Raw genomic sequence first — 26,917 nt, forward strand, 5'->3', positions numbered from 1 at the left:
TGCAAGCAATATTTGCAGCTAACGCCCTGCTATTATATACCATCTATTCTGAAATAAATGTTCTTATAAATATAAAACTGGCCTTGATGGTGGAGGCTTACCCAGCAGGAGGGTGAGGGTGGCCGCGAAGAGACTCATGGCCCAGCGGCGGCGGCGGAGCCGGACTCGAGATGAGAAACCTACCGAAGATGAAAATAGATTAATTAGGCCCATTTCACACGGCGTGGGCGAGGCCCGCGCGTCCGCTCTTATATGAATGGACCCGCGTAAGCTTATGACTGATATGTTTTCTATGGATCCTTTCACACGCGAGCGAAATTCAACGCGGCGCCTCCCCTTGGGTCGCCTGCTGGCCCGCGTCCCCGTACAGGAACCAAAGGGTACAGTGTGCCAGACTGGCACACAGTACCCTTTGGCACCCTTTTACACATTGGCACTGCCAGTGTGCAATGTAGTAGGCCTACGTTTTCACACGGTGCGGGCGAAGTCCGCGGCCCGCGCATTTCTCCAGAGAAGACTCATTCGATCAGTATCTTGACTTCAATGTGATTTGTTGTGCGTGCCTTTTCTAGTTTCACATTGTTTATTTATCTCTATATATAGGAAGAATTTGAATGCAGAACGTGATGGCTCCTTCGCTCTTTACCCTCGTGTTCACTCCCTTATCTTCCCTTTCCCTTCTCATCTGTTCCCCATTCTCGTCTTTTACTCTGCCATCCATCGTAATATTTGGTCTTTCATTTTACTGATTCCTTTATCTCACTTCCTCCTCTAGCTCCATTCGATGTCTCTCCTCTAAAGGTTGACCTTAATTGCTTTCCTTCGCTTTATTCCCCCTTCCTATCTTTCTCCTGCCTCCTTCCACCTCCGTGTGGCAGTTTTCACCCACACCGTCTGAAAATATGCGTGTGGAGGCCCGCGTCCGTGTTATAAGCACAGACGCAGCCCTCGCCCGCAAGTGTGAAGGTGGCCAAATAGCTCCCTCCAAATCCAAAATCATTCTTTTCGTTTTGTGTTTGGTTCTTCAACGAAACATCCATCCAGTTCTACATCTTATTAAACCAGACACATTCAAATTTGTACCAAATGACATACGAGACTTACTTTTCCAGACAATCTAAACCCTCGTGGCGGCAGCGGCGGTGGCGGTGGCGCGGCGGGCAATGGGCCTCAGCGTGCCTCGCCCTCACCTTTATACGAGGACAGCCACTCGTGCGTGACCTTGGTGCCACTACACGCCAGGGTGGGGCAATACCCTCTCAGCATTTCCCTCGAGACAGATTTCCCTTAATAGCCTATATATTCAACCTCTGTAGGCTACATATTCACACTTTGACACATTTTCCCTCCTTTACACATTCCCATTGGTCATATTCTCCTCTGAACATTTTCCTTTAGATTTCCCTTAGTGCATTTCCCCCTTCGACATTTCTACCCACTTATCCTCTGGACCTTTCCCCCACCGGACCATATATATAATATTATATATATATATATATATATATATATATATATATATATATATATATATATATATATATATATATATATATATATATATATATATATATATATATATATATATATATATATATATATATATATATATATATATATATATATATATATATATATATATATATATATATATATATATATATATATATATATATATATATATATATATATATATATATATATATATATATATATATATATATATATATATATATATATATATATATATATATATATATTGAGTTTGGCCCCCTTAAGGGAGATTGGCTGTTGTAGCCACATTTTTTGCAATAGAATTTTGAAAAAAAATTCTGTTGAAATCTTAGGCTAAGGCAACTATGGAATATATTATATCCACTCATTATGATTTTGACTTTATTATAATGACAATTTAAAAAAAATAAAGGGGGTTTCTTACCCCGCATGTGGGGTAAGGAGCCCACTGGGTAGGCCTTTTACCCCACTCTGGTTTACAATAATAAAACTCACAGAAACATAAGGAAAATATTTTTTTCACATTATAAAAATATAAAATGTATTCCCTTTTTGAAAACTATACCCTATAAATCTCTCTTGATGTGAAATATAGGAACACAGTCAAATTTGTGTCTCCTAATGAATAGAATGTAAAACTAAACAATTAACTAATTTTCTAAAAGGTATCCCCTTCTTTTAGACTAGTAATATTAGACTAGCTTCCCTTTCTTCTGAATTTTTGTAACAAAAGGAACATCTACTTTCATGAAAATACATGGAACTAAATATTCAATTAATTTGATAAAATATGTCCTTTCTGTTGAATATTGATATCTGAAACAGTTAAAAACACCAACTTCCTTATAGTCTCAAACTCAAAAGCTAGTGTTTACTTATGGATGTCTTTCAAAAACTTAAACATGCAGAATGCACAACTGGAGTAGGCCTAGATCTGTATGTATGTCAAAACTGCGAGAATGATTAGGCATTACAGTAATGCTATTTTTATTTTATTTATAGCAATACTGCAATGCCTAATCAGACTCGCAGTTTTGACTTACATACAGATCTAGGCCTACTCCAGTTGTATATTCTGCATGTGACCAATTTCTACAACCCCGACATTGGACCCATTTTTCTGAAGGTCTGCTATTAGCAAATGGTTCCCCACACACCAAACAAGGCCATTCATCCTTAGCAGACGAAGCTGGAGATGGAGTTTTTTTCTTTGTTGCTGATAATGGGGTAAAAGGCCCACATGTGGGGTAAAAGGCCTCCCTGTGGGCAACTTACCCCAAAGGCACAGAGGGCCTCTTACCCTGGCAACTCATACATACACAAAAATGTCATCATCTTTCCTACAAGTAAGTAGGCAGAGTATAATCACATGCAATATGATCTAGACATCTTAGAGCAAGTATCCATAGCCATCAGGCTAACTCTGCAGTTCTTTGTCGTTAATTAGGTATCATTAAAATCACTGAAAACTTAAAAGAAATTAGTCAAAAAGAAGAAATGTCCCCTTGTGGCCAGTGCAACTGTTCATTGTTTACTCGGTAGTTCCTGTGAGCACAGAGAGTTGGCGTTGCCTACTTGATCATGTGACTGGTTGAGAAAAGAAAGAAAGAAAGACAAAACCAAGGGGAGGCCTTTCACCCCAAGGGAGCATCTTACCCCACCTTATCCTACCTACCTACCTCCACCCTTAGGTGGCGACAGGGGGCTCCCTCACCCCCACCTCCCCTCAGAACGCATGGGATTGGCTGCATGTGTGAGTGCGGTTTGGCCATTGGGAAGGCCTCTAAGACACCTACCTTAACTACCCAACCAACTAACCATCTAACTAACTTAATTACTAACCAACTAACTGACTAACTTATCATCTAGCTAATTAACAACTAACTAACTAACTATAACCATCTAAATACCTATCGTCAACCAACCAACCCCGACTAACTTATGTAACCCGAGCCTCACTGAATAGTAAATACTAAATAAGAAAAGATTATCCCTAGTGTTCTTTATCGTAACATGATGCAATCTGGATATATCCAAAGAGGGGCGATGTCTAGGGGGGAATCGATCCACGAAAGTAAAGTGCTTGCACGAGGAAACTTGTCAGAGGGGAAACTGTTTAGAGGGGAATTGATATGCCCGACCCAGCAGAGACGGCTTGACAACACGTACTGGTCAGTCGTTAAGGACAAGGGATGTAGTGTTGACTCATTCCACCGCCAGCAGTGCCTCTGGTTACCATGCTGGGCCCTCCTCGGCTTGTCGGCGCCCGACACTTTTAATAAATGACGGTGCCACAAGTCAAGGTCGGCAGTTGGTCATATGGGTTCTTTTAAGACGGACGTACGGCAGGAGGTACACACACACACATACACACACATTGCAATCAATATCTTCTCCTTCCTTCTTTACCCCTATTTCCCTTCCTTCCTGTCCTCTTTCCTTCTCCTTCCTAAGCAACCGTGCATAATGGTTTCACTCATGCCAGACGGCGGGAGGTACGCGCACACATACACATTTAGCATATTCCCCTTCCTACTTTTCCTCTCTATCTTCCTTTCCTTCTTTCTTTCCGATAGGAGGTATAATACACAACTAACATTTTCCCTTTCCTTCTTTTCCCGTTTGACCTCCTCCCTTTCCTTCTGTCTTTCCGATAGGAGGTATAACTTAACTTCTAGCATTTTCCCTTTCCTTCTCTTCCCCCCCACCCCTTTCCTTCCTTCCCTACTGCCCTCTTTCCCTCTCCTGCCATGCTTCCTACTGCTCTTCACAAAAAAAAGTTATTATATCAGACGGCGGGAGCCACTCACCTCTCAATAGGCCTACTCTTTGAAGGACTATACAAAATGGGTCATAAAGGGAATATGGTTAGGGGAAAAAGTGGAGCACAGTGAGAATTAAGTGAGTTGAGTAACTACTCCACCGAGACGCAGAAAATGAGAAAAGTTTAATAAGTCATCATTGTATGGGGGGGAGGGGGTCGTGTGTGTGTGTGTGTGTGTGTGTGTGTGTGTGTGTGAGTGTGTGTGTGTGTTTGGTTTGACTGTGCTGGACTTGAGTTTGCTTGTGTTTGTTCAGTGTATTTGGTGTTTGTTTGGTGATTTTTGATGCTATCGTGTGTGTGTGTGTGTGTGTGTGTGTGTGTGTGTTGGTGTGTCTCCGCGTGGGTGGGTTGTTGTTGTTGTTGGTTGCATAATTGTCGTGTGTGTGTGTGTGTGTGTGTGTGCTTCCTTGTATAAATTATCTTGTCGAGCGCGTGTGTAAATAAATAGCTAAATAAATGAATAATATATGACTTGTGCATATATTTATTTATTAACCTTTTATGAAGTAAACTCCGTCTTGAGCGCACCACAAATTATATAATAAGCACATTGTGACTTGATCGCGAGTCTATCGTGTAACCAGACTATGATGAATTACAGACACACACTGTGGGTCGCATTAAAAGACATATCGCCCCCTAAAAACACATAATTATTAATTGACAAGGCTATCGTAGGAGTTGTGGGCATTTCCAGGGGTAGTTTTATGACCCTGGTGGTAGTTTGACCCTTCCTCTGTACCATGAACCTGAAGAAGCACTCATTAGAACCTGACTGATCCTCTCTTTGACCTTTAGAAGCGAGTGTCTTATAATGCCGACCACAGTCCTGCAGTGCAACGAACATTCACCCCGGCTCAATCTCCGTGCGTGGCCCCTTCTCCCCCTACCTCCGGGCTGCCTGCCTCGCCCTCTCTCCCCCATAAACTTGACCTTCATGGAGGGTATTAAAATTAATCACTGTTGCCTCTGCTTCTTTCCCGGGGCTCCGAAATTCTGGTGTTAACTAATGAACTACCATCGTCTGTCTCTAATGGCTCGATCGTGTCCTATCTGTACTGTGCTTGAACCTCCCTAGCTCTCTATGTCTAATGCCCTCACCCTTTAAAGTCTATCACTAGTGCATACATAAATTCATACACACATTCATCAGAGCCAACGTGACATCACAGTCTCCCACTCTACAACCTTTTCTCCTGACCAGCAGCCTCTTAAACACACTTGGATGTTGTCTTATTGCAACAGCCACTCTTTATGAGGAATCCCACTGTGTCAATGATATCACACTCGGGAAATTCATAGATGTAACTGCTGCGTTTGTATCCTGACTTTCCCGGTCCCCCTGAGTCCAAGCTATATATGGTCTACCTCAGAAATTAATGCATCCTATAGCTCGCTTATTCTACCTCCCCATTTTACTATTGCTGTTAAATAGGCTGCCATTAATTTATCTCCGAGGACTTGCCAATCCTAAACCTCTCTTCTATTTTCCTCCGTTATACAGCTCGGATATCCCTTGCCTCATTCTGTTCCCGAGGATGCCTCGACTTATATATGGACTCACAACCTCTCCTCTCCTCTCCCCCGTTATACAGCTTTCATATCCCCTGCCTCATTCTATTTTCAAGGATGCCAGTTTCCCTTGAACCTTGCCGAGGAGAATGGCATAATACCTTTACCAAGGGCCGTGTTGAGGACATCTTGTTGGCCTTGAACAGCAGAACACCGCGGTGCATGAGGGGCGCTTCACACATCCTGGAGACACCTTCTGTACTCTGGCTGACACGAGGCGACACGCAAAACCTTGAAGCCATCACTGGGCACACAATATAAATCCTGTGACTCCGGAAGCAACACGTATCAGCGAAAATCAAAGGAATCCGTGGCTCCTCAGTCCTCACGGCGCCGAGTCGAACCACTGAATCCAACGAAGCATTGAACCGAAGCGAAGGTTGAACTTGGCACTGGAGGCGAGGTAAGGAGTTTCTATAAGGAGAGTCAGCACTTTATATCGTCAGTTCGTGTGATAAAGAGAGAGGAAACCAAATAATACCCGTCATAGGATGTTTCTCTACGCCTTACATGTCACATCATCACCAACAAGGCAACAACTCTTTCACAGCAGCAATCATCTTTTCGCTTATTTTCTCGCATATTATAGTCAAACCAGCAACACCTTTCATTCTTCCCTTGTTCCTTCTTTCGTTCACTCATTACACACGCCTTGTCAGTCAGGATTAAGCGCATCATTTTAATTCTGCTTTAGTTATACCTCTCACTTTTCAATATCTCACGCTCTGCTCTTTCTCCCTCTCCCATGTCACCCACACACCCATACCCACATTGCTGCGGGACTAAAACTATCGGTGATTTCTTGCCTTCATCCCTATTCACGGCTTGAAAGAGTAAGAGCCGATTTCACAGTCCAACAGCGTCTTCGTAACAGCCCGAACCAAACTATAGAATCTCATACAATCCAAAATGGTGGTCTTTAATGCCACACTAAATACACAAGACTTTTCCTGTATAGCTTCATCAAATTTGTGAACTTAAATATAAACACCAGACACTGTACAAGGAAATTTCGAAGGCTCTGGTATTGGTTTGGGAGCTTACTAACCCATCATGGGGAACTGTGAAACTGGCCCTAGATCACCACCACCCAGGCTCTCTTCATAATCTGTTTTCATGCCTTGGGGCCTCTTTTTAATGTTTTATTTCGTCCCATTTCGTTCATCCACGTATTCAGTCCCACAAACCCCATCTATTTATGCCAGTTCATCTTTTCGTCTCATTTATCACTCGAAGCCCTCCCAACTTCTTTCTGCCCATCATTCTTCATTTAAATACAATGACCCTCCGTGCAATAGGTTGGGGATGCCACCTCTAATGAATCATACACTTTCCTTGGACCTCCTATACCTACAAAGGAAAATAAAGAAAAAAAATATATCAAGTTCCACTCTTCCAATCCTCTTCTCCCGTCAGACATCTTCACCTTCCCCTATTACAGCAGCACCATGCCCTCACTTTCAGACTGTCTCCTCCCTCTCAAAGAACTTTTCACTCATTCCTAAGAGATGCCAAACCGTTTTTATTGATAGATGAAACCGCTCAAATCAACAATAACATTCAGTATATTCCATCTCACTTTAATCCCATCCAGAATAATTTGATTTGTGGAGGCTTGGTGGTCAGCTATGGAGCAACAAGACTGGCATAACAGGTAACTTGATTTTGATTGTACAGATGACTTAATGAGTTAGACATCTACAATAACTGCTCCTGTAATGGAATAAAACAAACATTACTGGCATACTTCCTCCTCTACACCTTGCATGCCACATTTTCTCCAAACCTTTCAGCAGCAGTGATTTTTCCAGTTGTCTCCCCATGCATCCTTTTGCTTCAAGACAATGTATTAAAACCAGACTAACAACTTGAGTATCTGGGCAAAGACATCCCCAGTCTGTTCTTTTCCTCTGGCAATCACCTATCAAACTCATCCTTGCCTGCACTTAAAGCACATTTTTTTTTTATATAATTTCATCTTTATTATTCCAATACAGAGGCACCTTTATGGGTGGAGGGCCAAGGCCACTGCCTGGAGTGTCTGGTGGTTAATGTGACTTTGCTTGGTGCTGCAATAATACTGTTATGTAGCTACTTGTCATTACCTCCAACAAAGTGTGTGCCGAGTACATATGTAAGTGTTCAGTCAAAATATATACACTATTCAATGGGCACAAAAAGTTGATATATACAATAGGAAATATATTCAGTATAAAAATTGTACTATTAAAAGTCCTGAGGACATTTATAAAAATGTAGTTAAAGCTAGCCATTGCAAATATTTATATTTAAGCTAGATTATTAGAGTTAAGATCTCATAAATAAACACATATAAAAGTTGGTCTCATAGAAAACAGTTTTCCCCATCAACCCCAAGGTCAACTGAAGAATAAATTTATCCCACCCCAAATTATCATTTCTTAATATTAGTATAGTATTAGAAGAAGCAGCAGTAGTAGTAATAGTAACCCCCTAGAGAAGTACCACTATCCCAAGAAAAGTCTACCCTTAAATTTGGCCAAACAAAAAATTATTGAAATATCTTGACACATAAGTTGATGTAATATAAAGTCAACCTATACATCCTAACATCAGCTAACAAATCATAGCTTTAGCCAGGTATTCTTTGCAATCATCCATTCAACATTTTCCTTGAGCTGCGGCATGTTGAACACCGTGGCAATCTTGCTGAACACCTCCAGCTTGTTGCCAAACTCTTGGTGCTTTTCTAGGTTCTTGAAGTAACCTCCGCAGGGGCAGTGAGTCGTCAGGTTGGGCTGCTTCACCTGAGTGCAAGAAATTGCATTGATTTGTCATGTTCTTACAGTATAAAAAAAAAAAAAAAAAAAAAAAAAAAAAAAAGAAAAGATGTAAGTTTTGACACAAGGTAATATGAAGTCATGTTCTATTACAGCAGAAATAAATAGCTACCTCTAAACATCTTTCACACTGCAGGTCCTGGAGGACGAGAGCCACAGAGTGGTTGTGGATGAGGCCCACCAGCTGGTTCTCAATGTCTCCAGCTGCATAGCTGGTGTCACACATGGGGCACAGCCACACTCGTCTGTGAACAGCACAATGGTAGTACATGCAGTTAAATTTGGTACAGATGTCTATATATATATATATATATATATATATATATATATATATATATATATATATATATATATATATATATATATATATATATATATATATATATATATATATATATATATATATATATATATATATATATATATATATATATATATATATATATATATATATATATATATATATATATATATATATAATAAACAGTATCTCTCTCTCTCTCTCTCTAAAACTTGCACATTTTAAGATGTGTATTATGTTGAGTTTGAGGAGTGTTCTACAAACTTCAGTACAGGATGGGAGGCAGCTCAAAGGCAAAACAGAAACAGAAAAACAGGCTTCTATAATACTGCTCCCAGAAATAATGGACAGGAGGAGATTCCAAAAATGAGGGTCAAATTTTGTTGGATGGGTGTCTTGACTGAGTTGTTGAGGCATTTAGGGACACTAAATAATTCTAGTGCTGGAGAACACTTACACTCCATTATGAACTGTCTGATAAACATCCTTGCAGAGGTCAATGTTGCGGCAGTGGTTACACGAGTGACAGATAACTTCTGGGAGGATGTACGACACACACGGATCTTGCCACTCAGCTTCGGGTGAAAATTCTCCCATGTTCAGCAGCTTAAGAAGATCTCTTCTGAGCTTGGAAACCTTAAAAATAATACAAAGTAGTAGAAGTGTAGATATTCATATTATTTACACAATTCTGGATGATCATTAAAAGCAGTAGTTATTAACAAAGGGAGTCCACAGAGGGATTGGACATCAGAGGCTACAGTAGCATTTTTAGTCTTGAAAACAAACTCTTACCTCCTGTGCCACAGTGCTATCTAGGGAAAGCACTTTTGTTATGCTTTTGACAAACTCCAGCGCTGGAATCTGATGGGATGTGGTTGCCAGCAGCATACTCTGCTCTGCCTCCTCCACCTCCCTGCGGGCGCTGCCTTTCTTCTGGATCCGCTGAGTCAGGAAGTAGAGTTTCTGTGCCAGCTGGCCGGCAACAAGTTCCTGAGCAAATTCTTCACAGCTTTTGTTGGCCCCCTGGGGTGTTTGTGACTGGGAGGCTTGGCTGGCTGCCTTCCTCTTCATGGGCGTGTTGCCTGGAGAATAGCGATCAGTCTCTTCCTGAAGTTTTTCATAAATGGTGTTGATGTAGGACGCTATGACGTTGTTGAAGCTGGTCTGACAGTCGCACCACTTGGGCAAGTACTCCGCCAAGTTCCAGGTCATCTCAATGACTGGCCCTTCCTCCTCGGTGGTCATGTTACTCTGCTCCTCATCACCATTTGCTACTCTGTTTTGTTCATGATTCTCTCTTGTGTTCTGTATTTCTTTCGGCAGCTTTCCCTTGACACCCCCGTGATTGGACGGGTCCAGCCAGATGAGGTACTCCCAGCACTGCTTGAAGGAGATGTCGATGGAGTGGAACAGCTCCTTGCCACGTATGCTGTTGACCACATACTGAACATACGATATTGCATCGACTAATCTCTTCTTCTTGGTGCAGAGGATGATTTTGTTGAAGTTGGCATGTACAATAACTGACCCCAATCTTTTGAACTCAGCGATGAGATGAAGGAAGAGTTTCTGCATCAAGTTGCGGAGGATGCGGTGAAGCGCCGGATCGTACATGAGGGAGTTGGGGTCGTGGAGCCAGCGGTAGAAGTGTACAATCTGGTAGTCTGCGAACACATTCTGGTAGACAGAAACATCGCGGAGCCAAGCAGCGACCATTTGCCGCAAGATCCTGAACGACGTGGCACAACGAGCTGTTTCGTCATACACCGGGACGGACGACTCCGCCCCACTCATCATGTCCTGCAGGGAGGCCTGGGGGGCGGCATCAAAGGCCACACTGCTGCTCGTTCCCTCCATCTCATTGATATTGTTGGCCTGCAATGGAGATGTAATGACACTACAAGCATAACTGAGAGAAAGTGAATTATTGCTTTAGGTAACTCTTAACTCATGGGAAAGAAGTAAGGGCTATCTAATCTAAGTGTTACTGCAATACTAGTTCCCTCCATTTCAATGATTTTATTGTTTACATTTCCAAAGTCACATTAAAAGCATGATTATAAATTTGTAAACCTAAAACAAAATATTCTTTTCCTTCATTAATTCATCTGACCTTTCTTCTTTATTATAGGTTGGTTTAACTTTGCATAATTTAACTAAACAAGAACTGCAGAAGAAAACCTTTACACAAGTATACATTATGGTAAATAAGGACAAGGTCACACGGCCCTGCACCTCACCTGCAGTATGGAGGTAACAGCGAGAGCATCAATGTCCAGCTCGACACACATTGTGGAGTAGCAGCTGGGGTGGCAGAGCTGGGAAGTGGAGATCACGTCACTCTCTGTTAGCATCCTGTTGTCATCATGTTCGTGGCCACCAAAGTCTGGCATGTGCTGTGGTGAGGCCCACAGCACTATGTTATGTTTCTGCAGGTGCCTGGCATAAAAGAGATCTGCCCCAAAAGCTGTGGCATCCCGAGGAAGGTTACCGACAGGAAGGTGGAAGTAGCGACTCTGCTCCATGGAGGTGACAAGAATCTGCTTCACCTCCAGAAAGTGTCGCACCATAACCCTCACGCCTCTGTACTGCCAGTCCAGAACGTTATACATGAGGTCCGGGTCCTTCACGTGGACTGGTACCTGAGGAAACTCTCCGAGGTCAGGCATCTGAGAGGTCAAGGCTTGGAGGCTGAGTGGAGACTGAACCGCTAAGAGAGTTGGTCCTTTCTTCTCATCTCGGTAGCCCTGCAAAACACGCTGAATCTGGCGATGGATTTTCCTGGCTTCAGTTTCAAACTTGATTTCAAATTCAAAATTAGCCTCTGGCAGATCTGACTGTTCAGTTCCACCTTCAATCTTGGCATTCCTTTCAGCATTGAACAGGTTTCTAACATTTGGCATCTGATTACTTCGCACTGTGTCAAGCACGAAGATGCTCGCCCTCTTGCTGTGATTGAAGAAGATGCCAAACATGGCCTTGTTCCCGGAGCAGTGGTGGTAGAAGTAGATGTGGTGCAAGCTGCCTTCCTCTAGGTATTTGAACTGAGCAACGGTTTTAAATTTCAACTGATGCAACTCAAATGTGTCTGTTTCTCCCTGAGTCAAAGATATGTCCACCATACACACACACCCAAGCTGCACCATGGCTCGAAACTCCAGCGGGACCTGCGGAAGACAAGTGGTAGAGTTAAATCTTGTACAAGCAGTGGGAGAACAATGATTACATTTGTGAGTTTTAGCAAGAGAAAAACAAGAGAAAAGATTAAATCAGGAAAATATCCATGTGGATGGTGTGGGAAGGGAGTAGGTGTAAATTCAGTCTTGTGTACATGTTGCAGGCAGTGGTGCCACCTTAGATGCTCAGGCCTCAGAAATGTAAGAGGGGTGCAGAATTTTAGATGCCCAGCTTGTGTAAAGAGACAGCAAGGACAAGAAACTGAGAGGGATGAACTAGAGGTGAATGGAAGAAAGTTGGATGAGGTAGAGCATTTCTGTTATTTGGGAGATGTTCTGGACTGTGAGGCGGGAGTGGAGAGGACAGTGAGAGCAAGAGTGGTGGCAGCTCGGTTTAAGTTGAGGGAGGTGGCTAGTCTGCTCGTGAATCATAGCATCCCTCTAAAGAGCAGAGTGAGAGTGTTGAATGGAGCAGAAACATGGGCTCTAACTAGGAAATTGATGGAGGTATTGAGAGCAAGTGATCGCAGAATGCTGAGGTATATGGCGGGGATCAGGTGGCAAGACAGGGTATCCAGTGCAGATGTAGCTAACAGATGTGGAGTAGAGGACCTGGAAACAGTGCTCAGAAGGGAAAGACTCCGATGGTTTGGACATCTGAAGAGAGCAGGGGAGGATACAGTGGTGGGAGTTTTGGAGAGATTGGAGGTAGAAGGAAGGAGACCAGTTGGTAGACCTAGGAAAACGTGGAGAAGGTGTATACAGGAAGACTTGGCATTGATGGGATTGGATGAGCATTGGGCAGAAGACAAGAGTAGAATGGAGGAGAGCCATAAAGCGTCCAACCGCTATGGAAGAGTGAAAACGGATGTTAAATGAAATGATGATGATGATGAGCTGCAACCAATCTCCAATGATAAACAGCAATATATTCTTCAGTGTGAATATTAAACATTAGAGCCTGACCCACCTGTGTCTCGTAGATGCCCTCAATGTCAGGCGAGGAGAGGTCTGCCATGAGCTCGTTGTTGTGCTTCCTGAACACCTCCTCCGGGATGGTGTACTCGTAGAGGTGGTGCACCGGGTATGAGCGAGGCAGCAGCTTGTTCACCTTCTTCCACACCCCATCGCTCTCCCTCTCCTCCTTGGGGGAGCGCTGATTGACGTAGAATATCCTCGGGATGATGAGCTTGATGAGGTGGAGATCGTTACCCACCAGCGCCCAGAGCTTGTACTGCCCCGGGGTGTTGGTCTCGCTGAGCTGGAGGCAGATAGGCTTATCAGAGGTGACAAATAAATGATGTCAGTTAAGAGTGCATTCCACCATATAAAGACAGATTAATAAAGCTGATGAAGAATAAGAAGAATTAGTGGTGTGTTACTTGCCTGGATGATCTGCCAGGGGACATCCATCAGTGTGCGGTGGGCTCGGCGCAGGAAGCTCCCCAGTGTGGTCATGGGGCCAGACCTCACCACTCTGCCAGCCTCACCTTGCCCCAGCCCCCCGCCCACACTGACGCCCTCCTTGCGCACCCTCTTGGCATTACTGGTCCTCTGGTGCAGCTGGAACTCCCACTTCTTCTTTTGGAATCTAAGCCATGCCTGAACACTTTCCTGAAATGGTAAAATCATTATTGTAATCACTTTTTAACAGAGTCATAGGCCATTTGTATTGAATTCCTTTTCTTTAACTGACTGTCTTCTGGCCATTCAAGCCGTCAGTGTTGCCTTTATTACATTATTTTGTTTTGTCTATGGCCAGCCTCCGTTACAGAAAAACAAATCAAAAACACATGACCATTGTACCTTAGAATTCCCCATCTTAGGAGGGTTCCCAATAGCGTCCCTCCAACTCTTGTTCAGGTCTCTGTGTGCGTCAGGCAGGTCTGTTGGTCTCTTGCGCTTGGTGCTCGTCACGGCCGGCCCCAGGACCCTTTTGTTCTGAGAGTTTGTTGACAAGACGTCTTCAATATCAGGTGTTTCTTGGGAGGCAAAAAGGTCCTCCGACTGAAAAGAAAATACAGGTAGCTTTGTAAATTCCATGAAAGTCTCACACAATACTTATTACAATGGTAGCATAAATAAAATTGTCGTGTTTTGTAGAACTTAGCACATCTTCAATACTGGTTTCTTGGGATGCAAAAAGGTCCTCTGACTGAAAATACAGAAAACAGATGTACAGCGCATGGAAATCCTATGAAAAGCCTCACACCATACCCTCACCATACCAACAACTCTTCCGTGCACCGTTACTCACATCCTCGGCCACGGTCTCCGGCCTCTGCTGTGGTTTAGGCTTGGCCACGAAGGAGAACATGTCAGTGATGCGCTTCTGCTTGAAGGTGTCGTTCCTCTCCAGCATCCTCTTGTGAAGCCATTTGGGGTGAGGGACTCGAGGAACTGGATTTTCAACACCCTATTTGAAGAACAGGTGATATTAGGACTCCATGAAGTAGAACTGTATTACCAGGAATATTGTAGTGAACCATAAGGTGTCTTCCCTATCACGTCGGACAACAAGTGTTATGACGACAAAATGTAATGTTAAGTTAGTTCATGTACTGCCAGGGATATTGTGTTGAGCCATAATATTCCTGGCAACACTAAAAATGTTTGAAAAAGGGCTTCAGATGCAGATGAATATAAATTTGTTAAAATAAATCCAGCCCTAATTGTTTGCATAAAATAAGAGGGTCAGTTTCATGTTATAGCCAGCATTTTTTTCACATTTCTTCTTTGCAATCACCAAGGTAAATATGCACCATTTAGCAGAGCCTCGCCTACCTGAAGAGCTGCAGGGATGGTGATAATCTTCATGATGGTTCCTGAGAGCCTCTCGATGTAATAGTTCCAGTCCAAGATGTTCCTGATGTCAAAGTTAGAGAGGGAAGGATCCTTGAGCCAGCGCCGGAGGTAGTGGTGCTTGACCGATGGCTCCGTCTGGAAGATGTTCAGTGGGATGGCTCTGAAATGATAAATTGCCCTTATTAATATAAACTCCATGAGTCTGCATATTGAACAATGAAGGAAAACTTGAATTTAAAGATGTTAAAGTAACCCTAGTGATGCTACTTCAAGGGCTTCGTACAGATTAGGAAGGGAAATGTACAGATGAAAATACTAGCTACCTTTTGCATTAGGAAGTTGGACAAAAATGCATCCACAAACAATCTGTATCCTGTAGGCTGTGCTCTTCAGAATAAGAACCAACCTCTCAGTGACAGGAGCTCCCTCTGGTTTCTTGGATATGATGTAGCGGCAGCTCAGGCCGGCGTCCTTAACCATCTGGTCACCAAGGAACTCGGCAAGTCGCTTGGCTGTAGAGATGGAGGTGGATTTCTGTGCACCGTAATCCTCTAGTTTCTTGCTCATGGACCTGTTCTCTGCAATCAGCTCAAACAGCTCCGAGTCCGGCATGTTGGCTGCCTTGCTGAACAGGACATCCAGCCAGTAGTCAGCAACCTGCGGGGGAGGAATGGCCGGCTAAAGTATCACAGGACATGCAGATGAAATTATGCACTGAAAATAAGATATGTACAAATAACCCATTTTATGTGAGAATTGTTCTTCAAAAGGTCATGTAATGTGAATTTCTTATAACTAAGGAATGTCAGTCATTTTTTATTCACTTATAATAAAAGGATAAGTTTAGGAGCCAACTTTGGCATGCTACATTTTGAGGAGTTTAAATTTATTTCTCAATGGAGCATATCAGCCTTGGGGGAGGGGGGGAATGTGCAAGGCATTTAAAGTAAACTAAGCAATACCTATACCATAAAGATTTGACTTTAATATTTCTAGCAACATCAAAAGAAAGAAAATACCTAAAAAACCCTCCTTGTTCCTTACCTTGGCAACACTGGCATAACATGACTCCAGGGTGTCTCCCTGAAGGAAAGCATCAAAAACGGATGATTGGAAGATCTTGATGAGCTGGAGCTCCCCTCGACGCTTCACTTCAAAACCCTTCAGCTCCGCCAATGAGCCGTCAAAATTGAAGACAGCGTAACGCTTCTTTAGTTTTTTTCCTTCCTCTTTGGAGGCTGGCAGGATCATAGCTTGGTAAGGCCCATCAACCTGCATCACAAAACATCAAGAGAGGTGCTAGATGGAGCGGGACACCAGAGCTAAAGATGAATACTTAACAATTAAAGGAAAGTCTACATGAGAGATTCAAGTCAATATTAAAAACTGCAACACTATTCTTTAAATTATTTTTTACATCAATGATCTATCCATTGCCCATGTACGCTATAGACTACATGAGTATTTTGAACTAATAACGTGAGCACTTTTTATATGATGCATAGGTCTCACGTTCCAGTCTTGTTCAGCCCACCATCTTGGCTGGCTAATTTCTGGGCCATTAAATTGTACATGACCAACAAATAAAATGCTTTTGGTACATTGTTATATGACACACCGTCTAAAGAAATGCCTCAGTCTTGTATACATATTGTAAAATGCCTAAAGTTAGTGCTGGTGTCTACCTCTCTCTTCTGTTCTGTTTTCTCTACCAACCTGCTGAGGAAGGCAAACCAGGTGAGTAAGCAGGTAAAATATCAATAAGCAGCTCATGCACAACAGGTAAGCTTGTTCACCTCAAAGAAGATGGAGTTTTCTGAGCGAACGCTGTACTCCAGGGAGCTCGGGTCCACCAGGTCATGGTACTGGTGGTTGGTGTAGTGGTCCTTCACCATCACATTGAGCATGGCACCGGGGTAGGAGATGGCCACCTTGGACTTCTTGGGGTTGGTTGTGGTGATTGTGTAGTTTTCCGGGAAGGACGCAGGAAGGATGCACCAGATGCCGTCAGTGTCAAGTTCAAGAGGACGTCCAACCTGTGGAATTTAAGTCTATGAGTTGTGGCAGTAAGATTTGATTCACTCGATGGAGTTTATTTTCTGCACCAGGTCAGGATTCAGTGTTGAGCAGCTGCCTCCTTCGACTATAAAATTTTTTGACTCCAACTCCAGGAAATATTTAGGTTGCGACTCTGACTCTGCCCCCTCCCCATTCCCCTCCTCTGCAGTACAGTGGTAGGCAAATCAAACCCAGCCACACAACATCACATATATCATAAAGGAGTCAGAGTGGGAGATATTTTTACTGACTGATTCCGACTCTGACTCCACACCTCTGGTCCTGAGTGAGGTGCAGCCACTTACCTGTTCGATGATCTCCCTGGAGCGGGTGATGATGGTGGCCCCCGTGTAGCACACAATGCCGGCCATCTCCATGGAGTGCCAGCGAGAGCCTTTCCTCATCACATAGCCGTAGAAGGAGTTAAGGATGCACTTGTGGGCCAGCTGCAGGGAGTCATACAGCACCGCCTTGGCATTGGCTGCCTTGATCTCCGACACGTCTCCCTGGTAATGTACAAAGGTAAGGTAAGGATGTTGTCCCTCACTCACAAGTACACGGCTTTGGTAGGTAGAGTCATCTGTGTGAGGGCACATGGAGCAGGGGACCAGTTTCTTTCTCTGTTACCTTTATTTTCCCTTGTCATGCTAAATGCAGCACTCATTAACCCCTTGACTGTGGATTTCCAACAAGAAGACATCACCAAGCTACAGGAATGGAACAAAAAGTGTATGCTACAATTCAATGAAAAATGTACAGTTATGCACCTTGGGAGGGGATATCCAGCATACCAATACCACATGGGAAACACTCCACAATCCACCACAGCGGCAGAGAAGGACCTGGGAGTATATGTTACCAGGCTACCAGTGAAGGCGAAATCCGTGCCAATCGCAGCAGACAGGTTAAGGCTGTGTGGGCCTAGAGGCAACCCAGCAACCCAGAGGAAATCCTATGACCCTGAATGAGATCAACTTGGGTAATACCAACTGAGATACTGTCCCTTCACAATGATAAAACTGATATCTTAAAAACATATGCTAAGACTGAGAAATGGAAACACTAACAAGCAAGAGAGGAAAGATCACTCAATGTATCTCATATATAAAACAAGAAACAGCTTAGAGAAGATATTGAGCAGCACTAACCTTCTCCAGTGCCTTTGCAACATCCTTCTTGGCCACCTTCAGGAGGCCTTTGTACTCGTATCTGCGGTCCCGAAAGGAGCGCACGGTGTTCACGTAAAAGCTGTTCTCCCGTTGACAAATAGTTTGCCAGCGTTCCTCCGTCCTGGTGACCTTGATCTTCTTGTAAGCCTTGCGACAGTACTCCTGAAGACGCTTTTTTTCCTCGGCTGCCTGTTCCTCCCTGGTAATGTTACAGATATGACATTGTAGGTAAAGATAATTGATTACTCTTTTACTCTTGCCTTGCCTCCTGTGCCATAGAAAAGAAAAAAGTGCTAGAAGACAATAAACAATAAAATGTATGTCCACTTTGACCTATACTTTAGAAACATGGGCATAAAATGAGTCACAAGTCTAGGATGTGTGAAGAAATGAGATACTTAAGGGCATGAGCAGAAGCAACAAAGCCACTGAACAATCCCATACTTATTCAGCTGGTGGAAGCCCCGTCGCTCCCCGCCTGGCTCAACTGGAGGGAAGCGCTCTGTCTCCAGCTGCTGCCTGAGTTGTTGGAATTCACTTCGTGTGGCTGGCATGACATCGCCACGCCAGATCCAGGACATTTTCCTCTGGCACGTTGCTCCAGGCTTGTTGAAGTCACACATAGCGCAAGCGCTCTCGTCAACCTGTATGCAGACAAGTACAAATACCCTCAGATCATTTGGACTCCACAATTTTGTATAGATTTTCTTAAGTCTGCCAAATTAAGGGAATACTGTGTTTGAAATTCTGACATAAAAGTTCCCCTCACCATGGCTGACGGCTGCAACCTGTTGGTGAGGATGATGTTGGGGTACATGGCTCCCACATCCAGATGGTAGATGAGCGGCTTCTCCTGGCAGTACGGGGTGTCCTTCAGGCTGGAGAGCTTGGCCTTGATGTCCTCCACCACTTCTGTGTAGTTGGTCACCTGCTCCAGTGGGATGCCTTCCTCTACCTCAATGCAAAACTTGATGGTGCGTTCCACATTGTTTATGAGCTTCTGGAATGCTTCTGGAACCTGGAATGCAAAGATTTCCTAAGCTCCAAATCAACACATATATAAGACAGTGTGAGTGCAATGGAGGAAACAATTATAACAAGTACTTTTTTCTTATTGAAGTATATACAGGAGGGAAGAAGAAATATATGCCCGTAACTTGCTGCCCCAATGAAAAAATTGATCAAGGGAGACATCAGAAGTCGACTCTCGTTCAAAAGGTGCCTTGATACTCCCTTCTTTAAAGATTTTAAGCCAAGGAGAGAGGAACTACAAACAAAGGAAGGCAACTCCAGATGTAAAAAAAAAAAAAAAAAAAAAAAAAAAAAAAACAAGGCGCAAATTAAGGTGGGGCTTACCATTCTAAAGCTACAGGGAATGTCTGCCCGGAAGACCCCTGACTCTATAGCCTCCACGTGGCCCCCAACATAAGTCTCCTGGTCCAGCACGCGACCGTCTGCAGTCTGCTTGTTGAGGATGGACACCTGCTTGTTGGGGTACACAATGCTGGCGTGGTAGGCCTCCACCATCAGCAGGGCCTCACACAGAGTTCCAGAGCCCTTGCGCAACACCTGGAACACAAGGAGAAACTTGTAAGGGAAATACACAATGGAGGGCATAAGAAGCAGTGAAAAATTAATGTAAGAGTCGAGGTTTATAAAAAGATACTAAAATGAACACTTGAAACTGTCTATTTTTGTTGCAGTAGTAAAGTTGCAGAGAATGTGGTGTGACAAGATGGGAGAGAGAGAGAGAGAAATAAAAAAAAATAAAATAAACCACTGTCTGCTCCTCCCCTAAAGACCGTCTCCCTAACCAGCTGCTTACATCGTCCGGCCCCATGGGGATGATGGTGCACAGGGCCACGATGAAGGGGTGGACGTACTTCATGTAGAGGTAGTACGTGGCCACTGCGTCCGACACGGAGTAATTGGCCAGCACCTGCAAACACACCACAAGTTTTATTATTGATCATTCATATCATTTCTAACTACTATTGTCATTTGTTTTATTCTTAGCTATCTTTCTTCACTGCATACACTCCCATGATAAAAGTTAACCTCCTGCATAATTGGATCTCACCAGGGGAATAAATTTCAGCTCCCAGAATAGTGGCTTCTGTGAAAAAGTCATCTTTCTAAACTGGGCCCAAAAATACTGTTCACCCCCCCAAAAAAAAACCATGAGTACACTTTTACACTTTTTTTACTCTTTCATTTTATTATATATTCTTTTTTTCATCCATTCTTTCATTTTATCATGTATATTTTTTTTTCATCCATTCTTACTTATTTATTTTTCAATTTTTTTCATTTTCATTTTTCGCACTACACTTAACACTTTTACATGAGTATTATAAGTAGTGTTATTATTTTAAGATAATGGAGACAGATCACTGGCTTAATGAAAGATATAAAAGAAAAAAATGCTTGTAATTTGGGCTTTAATTCAGTATAATAAAAGATTTAGTAAAAGAATTATCAAACTTTATCCTAGTCTTTACTATCCCCATTTGAAAAGCTTAAGTTGTAGGAAGTAAGGTAAAATTAGCCACTGTTACATTATCATAACAATTAACAATAAAAGCTTTACTATCCAGCATCCACGAGAAATACAGGAAATTCAAGACAGACTTATACGCCACCTGTGGTTGTTCAGCCGCAAAGGTGCACATGTCCTCGGGGTCAATCTCCACTGGGTCGTAGTGCAGCTTAGCCTTGGCCACGGCTTTTAAGTTCTGTGATCCGACGGGCAAGTAGGAATCTCGCTTCACCCAGCTATTGAAGACAAGAAGAATGTGAGGACTTTACAAGAGGCCAGCCAGCCAGCCCATGGAAACTTAACACAGCCTACCCTCCTTACTTGTGAATTTATCTAACATTTTTTGAAAGCAGTATTTGAGTAGCTACTGTAAACTTAACACAGCCTACCCTCTTTACTTGTGAATTTATCTAACTCTTTTTTAAGTAGCATTTAAGTAGCTCCTGTAAACTTAACACAGCCTACCCTCCTTACTTGTGAATTAATCTAACATTTTTTGAAAGCAGTGTTTGAGTAGCTCCTGTAAACTTAACACCACCTACCCTCCTTACACATGAATCAATTTAACTTTTTTTAAACATTGTGTAGGTAGCTCCTGCAAACTTACACCAGCTATCCTCCTCACTCATGAATTTATTTGTCCTTTTTGAGCATTCATCACATTGCAGTTGATTAGTAATGGCTGCTACTCTTTCTGATGATAATGACGATGACTTGTTATATGTTAATATAAAAAAAATACACAAAAAGTACGCACCAAAAGCAGTCCATGTGAATGCAAGGCCGCGAAGAGTAGACACCATCTCGCCCCTTTGAGAACCCAATTTCCTGAGCCATGTCAATGTCGTACACCTTCGCTCGGGCCTCAACGAACGGCCAATCAAAGAAATCCCCGTTGTATGTGACAAAGATGTGAGGCTTTACCTACAAGGGAGAATGGGGAAATCAGTTAATCATAAAGCTCAGAAAAAAAGCACTGAAGGATGATGTAACATATTTTCCCAAGGAAGTGAAATTTTATGGGGAATCTGTTATCTGGATACTAATTGTCTAGGGCCTTAATTCATTCCACATTTTAAAATATCTTAGCCATAGGATCAACTTCTCTATAAGTATATCAGGTAAGTATGGTTTTATAACAAAAGGTTCAACTTCAGACAGACCTCCAGAATGTGACTGAAAAACCTTCTGATGAGATCCTTTTCGTTTGCCTCATTGAATACTATGAAAGGTCCCTCGAACTCTGGGCGCGGCGTGTACTCAAAGTCCTCCACGTCCTGACTCACGATCTCCCGGTTGATGATCAGGAAGCCCTGGGAGCCAAAAGAGCACACAGTGAACCTCGGAAACTTGCTCAAACATGAAACTTTGGTACATGGGGAAAGAATCATGTCCCTGCTAGGCATATCAGCACAACAGGAGGAAGAGACATTGATTTAGCAAGCTCAAAAGATAAGTGAGCTTGAAAACAGCGTCAACAGTGCAGATCACTTCAAGGTGTAGGAGACAGACACTAAGAGGAGGGGAGTCAATATGATGTATATGTGAAAAAGGTTTACATATGCATCTCTAAATCGGAAGTGACAATTACTATGTGACACACCTTGAGTTTACACACCTGGGAAACTTCATAGTCCAGCCCTGACACTCACCTGCCCATCTATCATGTACGAGATCATCATGACCTGGTCAGCATTGGGGTCGGGGAACTTGAGGGGCAGCTTGGTGGTCTCAATGTCATAGGCCAGCACAATACAATCCGGCCACACCAGCAGGTCTTGCCGGCGTGTGATGGAGGGGGCGCCTGAACTGCACTGCTGGATGGAGTACCACAGACCCACAAAGATCTTGCAGTCGATGGATACTCGCACATGGTAAGGGACGTCATATTCCCTGGGAGATGCAAAGCTCTTATTGGTAAAGCTGTGACACTTGAGGCCATTCAGTAAAGCCTTTATTAAATGAACTACAGTTGGGTATGCTACAGGGAATAGATGTTGCTACAAATAATGATGTTAAAAACTGCTTTTATTTATGAAATTAAGATCCTGATCCAGATGATAAAAAAAAAAAAAAAAAAAAAAATCACAATATTCATAATTGTTTGCATTAGGTTTATATGATGCAATATATTTGATTTTATTTCAAGAGAAATTTGTTCAACAGAGATTTTGTTGTTCATAAAATCAAATTATGTGACCAAACATATCACAAACAAATAAAGAAAAGAGGCAACAAATAAATAACTACTGTAATTTAATGTATACTACATACTGGCACAAATTTCTAGCATTCCTGTGCCTTTCCTCTTGCATTATTTCTGTACCTAGGCCTTCTTTCTTTCTGTTGAAGGAATGCGTGGTGCACGGTACCTGATGTCAAGGATGTTTTCCAGGTGGTCCTGCATGCGCTTGCTGGTCTCTGCGGCTTCCCCGGCAAAGTGAGCCGATAACATCTCTGAGAAGACTGTCTTGGAGCTGGCCACCTCCTTGTTCCTCCTGACAGCAGACTTGATGGTATTTCTCACCTGCATGACACAAGTAAAATAACTACTTCCCACTGATTACTCTTTAGGCCTGGCATTCAGCAGCCCATGATCTGTCATCTACACATGTGTCCACACCCACAGCCATGTCAGATAAAAATCAAACATAAAGCCCAGAATCACCCATTGATCCTATCATGGCTATGGCTGTACGTGTACAAGTAATTGCAACACCTCTCTTCTCTTTAATACTGTCATGCCTCAAGTTCGGTAATCTGTTGCATAAGAGATTATGCCGAAACACAGATCATAGACAAATAGATGCCTGGCTTTAAGCTAAACTTTATAAAGTAAAACTCTTCCAAAATCAAACAATGTTTCACACAAAGATGCACAGAAAATAAAGTGATAAGCAACTAGTGATTAAAATTGTGGTCGGAATATCTTACTTTCACCAGGTCGTCGACTGTCATAAAAGACAGTTTCAATAGAGTCTGCTTCAGGCCACTCAAATGGTTGTCCTGAAATGTGAAGCAAGTCACAGTAACATATAAGCAGGGTCATGGCTGAGGTCCTGGCACATTAACCTTAGCTTGTTTCAACTATATTATAAAAAAATGGGTGACATGCATTGTACTTTCAGTAACAAATAAAAGAGAACAATGTAAACATCCTGCATAAAAGAGGTCTGAATACACAAGAATTTAAGAATATATGAGGCTAGTCAGCAGCCTGCACATAGTAATTCTGAATCAGCTCAGCAAGTCTCCATTCAAACCTTTGAGATCTTGTGTATGTTTCTCCTGAACCTGAATTTACCCAGTTCATAACCACTACTATGGCTCATAGCATCTTCCTTAGTATAGCACTTTATCAACATACTGTAAGTTACTTCCTTAACCCTCAATTTTGTTTAATGTGTCTTATTTCAGAAAAAAAAAAAATGTAGGAATTTAGAAATTTACAAATCAAATACAACAAGAGTCTGGAAGAAATGTACAATCACTGAAGCTTACCAAGTCTAGGTCTTCCTTTCTAACAACTTCAACCTTGGCAAGGACACCTGAGAACTTCTTGGTTAGAAAGGTAGCAACTTCCTGAGTGGTTTCCTTTGTAGTCATAACATAGAAGTATGGCTGGTAGGGAAGGGACACCTGCAGCGGGAAAGAATAGACATTATATCATCTGTGCAGACTGACACACCATTCCAGGTGAGAAAACAGGTGTAACTTGGATTCATTTACTCCTTCCACAAAAAACTGTTCCATTTCAGTCTATCATTAGTCAGGATCAGCTTCCACCATTTCCATTTTAATCCTGCTCACAATACTTCAACAAATCCACTCACTCTGCTCAAAAGGAATATAAGTCTTACCTTGAACCTAAATCCATCTTCTTGGATAAAGTAGTAGTCAACGGCACTGACCAGCCTCTTCTCATCATTAATAATTTCAGTCTGCAGGAAGAAACGTGGATGTATATATAATTCTTTCCTTTTTTAGTGAACTTCAAGACATTCCATACCCTCACATAGAGCTAAATGGGCTACCTGTACTTATTTAAGGAGACAAAAACAGGTTAGAACAGCTTCTCCCTTCACATAAATATTCCACCAGGTCCTAACTGTAAAATGTAAATAGTGTTATGTAGAGAATTTATAGCTTACCAAAAATAAGTTAATGTGTATAATAAAGTAGAATATTACTGACAGGCAACATAGAGTACAGTTAACATCAGGCTGGGACTTGTAAAACAGCTTCCCATCAGTCAAAATTAAGGGGAGAGGTCTATGATGACTTTAAGGAGGTTAAGAACTAGAGATCAGCTCAATGGACACTGCTCATGGCCATCTAGGGTTAGTGAGTGCCTTCCTCCAGTGTCCACTTACTGGGTGCATGTTGAGCAGCCAGCCCACGATCTCCTGTGGCTTCTTGTAACGCATGAACCCAAACTTCTCATCTGTCGCATCATTTTCGAGGCTCTGCTGAAGGCGCCGCTCTGATCCATCGCCCTGGCCACTGAAAATTGCACACATTATTAAGGCAAGCACTCCCTCAGTACACCTCAAATATCCCTCCTTTCACATTATTAAGGCAAGCACTCCCTCAGTACACCCCAAATATCCCTTCCTTCACATTATTAAGGCAAGCAGTCCCTCAGTACACCTCAAATATCCCTTCCTTCACATTATTAAGGCAAGCACTCCCTTATTACGCCTCAAATGCCCCTTCCTTCACATTATTAAGGCAAGCACTCCCTCAGTACACCCCAAATATCCCTTCCTTCACATTATTAAGGCAAGCAGTCCCTCAGTACACCTCAAATATCCCTCCTTTCACATTATTAAGGCAAGCACTCCCTCAGTACACCCCAAATATCCCTTCCTTCACATTATTAAGGCAAGCACTCCCTCAGTACACCTCAAATATCCCTTCCTTCACATTATTAAGGCAAGCACTCCCTCAGTACACCCCAAATATCCCTTCCTTCACATTATTAAGGCAAGCACTCCCTCAGTACACCTCAAATATCCCTTCCTTCACATTATTAAGGCAAGCACTCCCTCAGTACACCCCAAATATCCCTTCCTTCACATTATTAAGGCAAGCACTCCCTTATTACGCTTCAAATATCCCTTCCTTCACATTATTAAGGCAAGCACTCCCTTATTACACCCCAAATATCCCTTCCTTCACATTATTAAGGCAAGCACTCCCTTATTACACCCCAAATATCCCTTCCTTCACATTATTAAGGCAAGCACTCCCTCAGTACACCCCAAATATCCCTTCCTTCACATTATTAAGGCAAGCACTCCCTTATTACACCCCAAATATCCCTTCCTTCACATTATTAAGGCAAGCACTCCCTTATTACACCCCAAATATCCCTTCCTTCACATTATTAAGGCAAGCACTCCCTTATTACACCCCAAATATCCCTTCCTTCACATTATTAAGGCAAGCACTCCCTTATTATGCCTCAAATACCCCTTCCTTCACATTATTATGGCAAGCACTCCCTTATTATGCTTCAAATATCCCTTCCTTCACATTATTAAGGCAAGCACTCCCTTATTACGCTTCAAATATCCCTTCCTTCACATTATTAAGGCAAGCACTCCCTTATTACGCCTCAAATATCCCTTCCTTCACATTATTAAGGCAAGCACTCCCTTATTACGCTTCAAATATCCCTTCCTTCACATTATTAAGGCAAGCACTCCCTCAGTACAACTCAAATATCCCTCCTTTCACATTATTAAGGCAAGCACTCCCTCAGTACAACTCAAATATCCCTCCTTTCACATTATTAAGGCAAGCACTCCCTCAGTACAACTCAAATATCCCTCCTTTCACATTATTAAGGCAAGCACTCCCTTATTACGCCTCAAATATCCCTTCCTTCACATTATTAAGGCAAGCACTCCCTCATTACACCTTACCTCCCAAAATCTCCCCTCTCGGGCTTCAGCTTTCCCGTGTTCTGCAGTGACATCTTACGTGACACGCGGCAAGGGTCTTCTTCAGTGTTTAAGGGGGCTGGTTAGGCCATGGGACTCCCTAAACAGCACTAAAGACCACTATTGACAGGACCACGGCACTGCTCACGACCATAACAACACCAGCTGGAAAATGCGCGCCAAAAGCTTCT

At 42.7% G+C, this 26,917-nt stretch overlaps 2 protein-coding genes across 2 annotated transcripts in view; both read right to left on the minus strand.

Annotated features, from left to right (window-relative positions):
• LOC126983940 (hemolymph clottable protein-like) overlaps positions 1 to 1,261 on the minus strand; it is a 38,636-nt gene extending 37,375 nt beyond the window's left edge. The window contains exons 1-2 of the mRNA XM_050837176.1: positions 1,105 to 1,261; positions 102 to 179 (exon numbers count right to left, since the gene is read on the minus strand). Of these exons, the coding sequence (XP_050693133.1) occupies positions 102 to 138 (37 nt within the window). The 5' untranslated portion in view covers positions 139 to 179; positions 1,105 to 1,261. The remainder of the gene's footprint in view (positions 1 to 101; positions 180 to 1,104) is intronic.
• Positions 1,262 to 8,097: 6,836 nt separating this feature from the next.
• Positions 8,098 to 26,917, minus strand: LOC126983939 (DNA polymerase epsilon catalytic subunit A-like). The gene is made up of 29 exons (XM_050837175.1): positions 26,709 to 26,917; positions 25,152 to 25,281; positions 24,639 to 24,719; positions 24,280 to 24,417; positions 23,713 to 23,784; positions 23,151 to 23,305; positions 22,431 to 22,671; positions 21,942 to 22,091; positions 21,536 to 21,702; positions 20,882 to 21,014; positions 20,065 to 20,178; positions 19,596 to 19,808; positions 19,009 to 19,257; positions 18,684 to 18,883; positions 18,219 to 18,438; positions 17,376 to 17,576; positions 16,809 to 17,048; positions 16,057 to 16,284; positions 15,419 to 15,669; positions 14,992 to 15,172; positions 14,465 to 14,623; positions 14,014 to 14,214; positions 13,594 to 13,821; positions 13,178 to 13,468; positions 11,272 to 12,198; positions 9,824 to 10,906; positions 9,486 to 9,664; positions 8,840 to 8,972; positions 8,098 to 8,694 (listed from the first exon to the last, which is right to left on the minus strand). The coding sequence occupies exons 1-29, from the start codon at positions 26,759 to 26,761 to the stop codon at positions 8,512 to 8,514; spliced, it is 6,801 nt and encodes a 2,266-aa protein (XP_050693132.1). The 5' UTR covers positions 26,762 to 26,917; the 3' UTR covers positions 8,098 to 8,511.

This window comes from Eriocheir sinensis, chromosome 55 (assembly GCF_024679095.1).
Source record: "Eriocheir sinensis breed Jianghai 21 chromosome 55, ASM2467909v1, whole genome shotgun sequence".
Classification (NCBI taxonomy): domain Eukaryota; kingdom Metazoa; phylum Arthropoda; class Malacostraca; order Decapoda; family Varunidae; genus Eriocheir; species Eriocheir sinensis.